This window comes from Quercus suber, unplaced genomic scaffold, assembly GCF_002906115.3.
Source record: "Quercus suber isolate HL8 unplaced genomic scaffold, Cork oak 2.0 scaffold_234, whole genome shotgun sequence".
NCBI classification, from domain to species: domain Eukaryota; kingdom Viridiplantae; phylum Streptophyta; class Magnoliopsida; order Fagales; family Fagaceae; genus Quercus; species Quercus suber.
In genome coordinates this window covers 465,646-473,595 of record NW_027069691.1, presented here as the reverse complement: position 1 = coordinate 473,595, position 7,950 = coordinate 465,646, and the positions used below count along the sequence as shown (strand labels likewise).

The window sequence follows — 7,950 nt, the reverse complement described above, 5'->3', positions numbered from 1 at the left end:
CATTATTTTTGTAAAGGGCTTTTTACTTGTAAATTTTGAGCTTTTAATTAGAGTTTTGTCATGGATTGCCAAAGGAGGAGTTTGTTAGGTTCTAAAGGTTTAGGAATTTATGTATTTAGAACTCTAATTTGTAATATTAGCAAACCATGATTAATTATTGTAAAGTTGGAATTGAGAGACTGTAGATGCATTGGGGCATTTCGGTCTGGCTCGATCGATCGAAAAATAGATTCGATCGATCGAAAGTCGACCAGATTGTGTTTTCTGCATTTTTCCAACTCAGCCCTAACTTGTTAAACGTTTAGAGTTTTATGTTTTTACCCTAGGTATATAAGGAAAAGCCCTAGTCACGTTTTGAGAGTTGCTCCAGTTGTATTGTTGCTCATACATTGCGGTTTTGTGTAAATCTCTTGTGAGATCTAGAGGAGCTTTCCTTTACACAAAGTTTAGGGTTTTCAAGATTGAGATTACTTCAACATCTTGATGATCAACTTGGTTGCTACCATTGAAGCTTAAAGAATATCAAGCGTGGGTGCTTGTAGCTGATTAAAGAATTCAAGAAAGAAGGAGTCCGTGGTTCGGAGCTTGCACGGGGTCGTGTCTGTAAGTTCTACTGGTAGGTAGCATTAGGAAGTCGAGCGGGGAGCTTGTAAGTCCTTTTGTATGAACTTCGATTCTTTCATAGTGAATTCAGGTTTGCCTTGAGGATAGGTGGATAAAATCCTTCTCAGGTTTTTTACCGGTTTGATTTTTCTGGGTGATCATATCATGTGTTATTTATTATTCCGCTGCTATATTTTTTTGATATGATTGTTAGATTATTTTAACCTAGAATTGCTTAATTTGACTAAGTAACAACTTGGCTAATTAACTAGGCTACTCAATCTGGTTGTGTTTTAAGGGGTCAAAAAATCATCAGATTTTGTATTTTTATATTTTTGGGAGAGAAAAACATAAAAGTAGAGCAAAATTACATATTTAGCCATGTTTTTAATAGAGATGAGTTGCGGAACTCTAATTGAGTTAACTTTGGTAGGTAAATTGTCAAATTTCAAATCATAAGTAGACAACTTAAATTTAGGCCAAACCATGAGTGGGTAAGTTATAATTTGCCATTTTATTTATCTATTTTTTTTCTAGAAAATATTTAAATTTTTTTATTATTATTTTGGGTTGAATGAGTGCAGTTGTGAAACAAGAACATTATTTTCATCGAGTAATTATGCAGTAAGAGTATCCACAATAGTGGTGCTATAGGTAAATATTTTACATATCTTGCTATAGTGCACAACTATATATGGCTGTGCACTGTAGCTGAATTTTTTTTTTTATTCTACATCTGATTAAAATATTATTTATTCATTTTTTTTTTTTTTACTCAACTGACCTTTTAGACCTCTCTCTCAACTCTTAATTCTCTCTCAACTCTGATAACTCTCACCTCTCTTTCTCAACTCTCATCGCTGCCAGCCCACCCCAAAGCTCAACTCTCATCGGCCCACTCCCTTGACCCACGCCGCTGACACACGCCGCCACAGACCCAACTCGCCTGCCCAACTTTAACCCACTCCTTCCGCCGACCCAAGCCCCAAGTCCCAAGTCCCAAGCTGACCTACACCGTCATATATCTGACCCACACCGACACCATTCTTATTACCCATCTTCGAAGCCTAGCTCTATTCATCCATTATTCTCACTGAAGCTTTCAGTGCAATCAGCCATCGTTGACCCACACAGGCATGATTGGTGATTTTTGATTTTGTTTGTGATTGGTGATTTTTGATGGTTTGGGTGGAGGAAAAAGATTATGGATTTGGGTTGGGGATTTGGTATTGATAATTTATTGTTGTGCTTATTATTTTTTCAGCTTGTAATGTTTGTATGGGAATTTTCTATGTGCAAGGAGGTTGTGGTTACGATGGTTGTGGTGGATGTTGTGGTTAAGGTGGATGATTATCGCAGTGGATATATATTATTTTATTGTAGTAATTATATTATTTTATTGTAGTAGATATATTATTTTATTGTGTTGAAAATTAAAATAAATCCACTAATATTGGATGTTTTGTAAAGTGATTAGGTAAAATAGATAAAGTAATTTTTTGTGGTGACAAATAGCTAAAAAAATAGACGGATGCTCTATGAAGAGTTAAGAACTTGAAATTCTCTAGGTCACATGATAGTGATCTGACATCTATACGTGAGAGAAGAGGAGGGAGTATTCTATAATTTTTCACATTCATAACATTTGTCGGTATTTCATGCATTATAGAACTAGTATTATTTATTTTATTTTATTTTATTTTATTTTTGAGAATCATAACTAGTATTATTTTATTACTCACATAGTCACAGATGGTTGTCCGTTGTACATGAAATGTTTAATTATAGTGTGACATACGTCGAAAAGTAAGGAAAATCTTAAAAATACAATTTTTGCTTCGCCTGTGTTAAGTCATGAGTGGTGAAGTAAAAGTAATGAGTTTACAAATCTGCCACTCACGACATGACTGAGTAAATTGTGGTAAAAATTATGACAAAAATTATGATACTAGCATTACTCAAAAACTAACCCTCAAATGAAATTGTAACAAGAGACTATATATACTTGTGATTTACAGAACCCAGATATATATCATCACAACTATCCTATGCAAACTCTATAATTACTTTTAAAAAAGGATTAGATTGTTTAATTATTATTTTTGAGACTAAAAAAGGAATATCCTGAAATATATGCTCCTTTACTTTATTTATTTATTTATGTGCCTTTACTTCTTTTTTTGAGAATGTATATGCTCCTTTACTTGATGGATCCTATCTGGACAAATCTATTTATTTATTTATTTTTTTGGGTCTTACTAATATCTATTGATAAATTTAAAAAAAAAAAAAAATTACAGGAAAATTTTTTAAAAAAGTGACTAACTTTTTTGACATTTTTTTAAATTTTTCATAAAAATTTTCTAAAATAGATGATCAATGAATTCTCTAAGCGAGCATACATTTACGGGACTTCAAAAAAAAAAAAAAAAATCTTGATCATAAAAACTAATATAAATTATTACAAAGAAATATTTTAGATAAGATTCATGGTGTCTTTCTTACAACCGCTCACATAGAATTTGACCTGAATAGAATCTTTTGAATGAAAATCATTTATCAACAAAATTAGTTATTTCTTAAACATAATTGGTAAGTTTGCAGAAAAATCAAACATCAAATAGCTTTAATTTTATACTAAAAGCATTCCAAGTTCTCAACCCAAAACCAATGTGGCTCTAAGCAACCTAATTATGGTTCATGATATTATCATTTCCTTGTTGAACGTAGAAAAATGTAAAATGTTCAAAGAACTCTTTGCATGTGACTGTTTTTAAGGTTCTTATACTCTTTATGATGATTATTTACTTGAACAGATGGGAATGGCAAGTGCATTAGATACCTTATGTGGCCAGTCATATGGAGCAAAACAGTATCATATGATGGGAATACAAATGCAGAGAGCCATGTTTGTTCTTTTACTTGTAAGCATACCCCTTGCAATCATCTGGGTGAACACAAGATCTCTTCTAATTCTCTTTGGTCAAGAACACGATATAGCAACCGCCGCTGGGGAATATGCCTGTTTCATGGTCCCGAGTCTTTTTGCCTATGCTTTTCTGCAATGCCTTGTTAGATTCTTACAAACGCAAAACATTGTATTTCCAATGATGATAAGCTCTGCATTCACTGCTTTACTTCACATTCTTATATGTTGGATTCTAGTATTTAAGTCTGGACTTGGATATAGAGGAGCCGCCTTGGCAAACGCCATCTCCTATTGGATCAATGTGTTACTGTTGGCACTTTATGTCAAGTTCTCTTCTTCATGTCTAAAAACCTGGACAGGTTTCTCGAAGGAGGCCTTTCATAATATTTTCACTTTTCTGAGACTTGCTATTCCGTCAGCTGTTATAGTTTGGTAATTTCTATTTCTTAACGCTCTACATGGTTACCAGCAATACAAGAATAATTTCACCTTTTCTTCTATATTCCTCGCTGTGTTTGCTACATTTGTTATGATTCTTTTCTCCACACTGTAGCATGTGAATGCCTGTTTTCAGTTTTAAAGATCCTAATGAAGTTTATTGTGATTTGTTAACATGATTTTGAACAGCTTGGAAATGTGGTCATTTGAAATGATGGTTCTCCTATCAGGTCGTCTTCCTGACCCGAAGTTACAAACTTCAGTGCTTTCAATTAGGTTAGTTCTTAACTTTGATGATCTTTTTACCAACTATTTACTCAATTTCCTTGATAATTTTGAGTTCCTGTTTAGACTTCTGCATTATTATGTATGAACTAACCCAGCATATATTTGCCAGTTTTAATACAGGTTCAATAGTTTGGATGATCCCCTTTGGACTCAGTGGCGCAGTAAGGTGAGTCATGCTGATAACAGATCTACTTCTGATATCAAGGTCATCAATTTTAAGGGAGTTTATACATTTTGGCATTTAGTAGCTTGATTGGTGCTGCTTCAAAATTTGTCTGTACTAAAATTTTCAAGTTTGGACAGATTTAAACTTTTGAAGTTTAGAAATCATAACTTTTTAAGGTTGGAACATGTCACCCACTTTCTTATTCTATGCCATATCTTTTAATATGTCCTGTTTTTCTTCTTCACAGTACTAGGGTCTCAAATGAATTAGGTGCTGGACGTCCTAAAATTGCGCGTTTGGCAGTTTGTGTTGTATTAGTGGTTGCCATCACAGAGGGTCTATTGGTTGGATCAGTCCTGATACTGATACGCAACATTTGGGGTTATGCATATAGCGATGAAACACAAGTGATCGAATATGTAGCAGGCATGATGCCAATTCTTGCAATATCCAACTTTTTAGATGGCCTCCAGTGTGTTCTTTCAGGTATTTCTTGATTTCCGTTCTCTCCTAAATCTACACCAACAATATCATAACCAGATATGTAAAAAAAAAAAATCTTCAGGGCTCTTGACCATGGGATATCCTGAATCTTTAAGGTACCATGGAATATACAGAGCTGTCGAAGAATAAAATGTTTTGTGAACATTGTCCACTAAAATTTTAGTTGTTAATATAAAATTTCAAATCTAGTGTCTAGTCTGTTATCTCAATTCCTGTACATTTAGGCAATGCTAGAGGATGTGGTTGGCAGAAGATTGGAGCATATATCAACCTCGGGTCATACTACATAGTCGGAATTCCAGCTGCTATTTTATTTGCATTTGTCTTCCACTTTGAAGGAAAGGTGAACTTTTTCATTCTTTTTCTGGTTTTTTTTTTTGTTTGTTTTTTTCTTAACCTTAAAGTCCTTTTCCATGTTCACTTAAATTGCATTATAATTCAAGTAAGCTTATTTGTTAAATTGTTCTGGATAGGGGCTGTGGCTGGGGATCCGGATCATATGTGCGCTCGTAGTCCAAGTGTCATCACTTCTCACTATTTCCATACGTACTAATTGGGAGCAAGAAGTACAATTCTGCATCTCCCTCTTTAATTTTTTTTTTATTAAATAAAAAGAAAATTAATCTTTTCTTGTTTTTCTCGTTATAAATCTCACATTTTCATTCTTCTATAGGCTAAGAAGGCTATAGAAAGAGTCCATGACTCAATTATTCCTGTGGAGATAGTCTCTTGAAGCTGAAGTGTGACTACAACAGAGAAACCTTATTACTAATTGGTGGTTAAGGAATAGATCTTAAGAAGTTTTGGGATCTTAAGATTGGAACTTTACATGCTTTAATGATTCAGTCAAGGTGTTTGATCTTTATAATCATTAGCAGATTTTGTGATCAAAAGATGCAGCTGACTAGTGGCTCAAATCGGTACTCCAACCCCAAGTTTTGATGTGTTGGGAACCCTTGCAGGACTAAAAAGTGCCTTGATCAAAAGGCTTGTTTCTTCCTACTTCTTACTGAAATGGGAATGTGCTTTCTTCTGAATAGCATAAACATGAACTTACTTAGAAATGCTTTTGCTTTCTAACTTAAAAATTAATAAGAGCAGTTCTAGTTGTATAAAACTTTTATTTATGCAAATGGTTTAGTTTATTTCCTGCTTATACAGTTTTCTTCATATGCGATTTGCCAAGTTAACTATCTACAACCAGCTCAAATATGGTCATTACACCAAACGTTATTCCAATTGAGTTTGTGCATAATTCTCCGCCACATCCAAGTTCAATTTCGTAGTAGAAAAAAAAAATCTCCTAAAATAGCATTAAATTGGTGTTAAAGATATTGTGACTGCACCTTCGTTGGATTTACCAAATGGAGAAGACTTTGTTGCAAGAGGATAGTTGACTTGAGGCTATTAATTTCCATAACTTAAATTTCTCTGTATATTTGTCATTCACTGGCATCATTCCTCTCTCTAGCTTCCTTTTTTTATTTTTGGGTTTGGCAGGGGGGGGGGGGGGGGGGGGGGGGGGTGGTGGTGGTGTTTGGTGGTGTCTGAACTTGTCTCTTTCATACGAGTTCAATGTTGGAACTTATCATTTCAGGTGACCATAATTAAAAAAGGCTATCCCAAATACTTTAAAATAGTCCTAATTAACAAATTGAAATTCAAAATAGTATTGTGGGAGGAGGAAGCTTGAAGATAAGCAATCGTCAAGTAGGATCCACCCGAGGTATAATTGGGCCCAACTATTTATTAGATCATGCTTAGTCCAGTTACGGAAATTAGGTCAAGGAAACTGAGGAGGACAACTAGCTCGAGAAGCGTGAGGAACGGTGTTGTGGGCCTTTTTGTGATATTGGGCTGAGTTGTCTCCTGCGGTACTAGGCCCGAATATTCTGAGTAAGGGAGTTGAGACCGGTCCAACTACAACTCAATTTGGTTTGGTTTGTGCGCAAACTATGCCTCATTTGCCAAGAACATGCTTATGGCAGGCAGAACTACTTTAGAGGAGTTGCGGTAGACAAACATAATAATAATGACAAGAGAAAGTACTTCGGCTTCTTAATTAAAGTGAACAAATAATCCCTAATTAAGAAAAATAATCACAATAATGACAATCACTTTTGTAAAGAAAGTAAGGGGAATAAGTGGGTAGTATACGAGCCAATAAAAAAGAAAGAAATCAGATCAATTTGATATGTAGGACCAAGACTAGAGAGGGAAGAACGTTTCTTCTCAACGCGAATAATCTTCCAGAGAAATTCTGCTGTGGAAATTAATCACTTTGAGGGAAACGGACCTGAATGGTTGGTGCCCAAGACAACCTTTTTACTTCTGGCAAAGAGTAGGACTTTGAGAGGGAGAGAGGGAATCAACCTATTGATGCATGCCTGCCATTCTAACTCTCTATTTTTTTCTTTCCTTTTCTTCTAGTATTCCTTTTTTTTTTTTTTTATCTTTTCCTTTCTCTTTTTCTTAATTTGTTTTCTATTTTATGGTTTATCTTAGAGGTTCCTATTACTGTGATTGTGATTTTTTCTGTGCACGACAAGGGCCTCCTTTTATAGTGCTTGCTGTGACCGGGTTTTACTATTTTAGCCTTTAACCACCTTTATCTAGTTTGGGTGTACTTGCCAACCACCATTGGTTCGTTTGTGTTGGCTGTGCCACTCCCCATCACCATACAAAGAAGACTCCTTTATTTGTTTGTTTACTGTGGCACCCTTACCTGCTACGGTATGGTGCTCTCTCTCTCCTTATCCCTCATGGCATGTACCTAGTGGTTCCAACTCAGCCTTACTTCTTTTGGATGGTATGTCATCCCAGCAGGACATTTTCCCCAAAAGAGCCTGAGCAGGAGCCTCAGAATAGGTTTTCCCTTCTCCCCACCGCCAAACCATGCCCTCTTACCTCTGACCTGTGACCTCACTGTGTCCTGTATTGGCTGGGTACAGGTTGGTGATGTCTGGGCCTTGCGTGTGCCTCTATTCTATGTATGTCAAAAATCTGCCTGCTGCTCATGCGT

General features: G+C 35.4%; 1 protein-coding gene across 1 annotated transcript; it reads left to right on the top strand.

The window, feature by feature from the left end:
- Positions 1 to 3,419: 3,419 nt before the first annotated feature.
- LOC112002335 (protein DETOXIFICATION 16) lies at positions 3,420 to 6,045 on the top strand. Its single transcript, XM_065780376.1, has 7 exons — positions 3,420 to 3,964; positions 4,160 to 4,246; positions 4,368 to 4,424; positions 4,672 to 4,910; positions 5,153 to 5,271; positions 5,402 to 5,494; positions 5,602 to 6,045. Exons 1-7 carry the CDS (start codon positions 3,420 to 3,422, stop codon positions 5,659 to 5,661), a joined length of 1,200 nt encoding a protein of 399 aa, XP_065636448.1. The 3' UTR covers positions 5,662 to 6,045.
- The last annotated feature ends 1,905 nt before the right edge of the window (positions 6,046 to 7,950 follow it).

Coding starts and splice junctions, on each gene's coding strand:
- LOC112002335 (XM_065780376.1), top strand. CDS start 3,420: ATGGGAATGGCAAGTGCATTAGATACCTTATGTGGCCAGTCATATGGA. Junction 3,965..4,159: donor CCGTCAGCTGTTATAGTTTG/GTAATTTCTATT, acceptor GATTTTGAACAG/CTTGGAAATGTGGTCATTTG. Junction 5,495..5,601: donor GTACTAATTGGGAGCAAGAA/GTACAATTCTGC, acceptor ATTCTTCTATAG/GCTAAGAAGGCTATAGAAAG.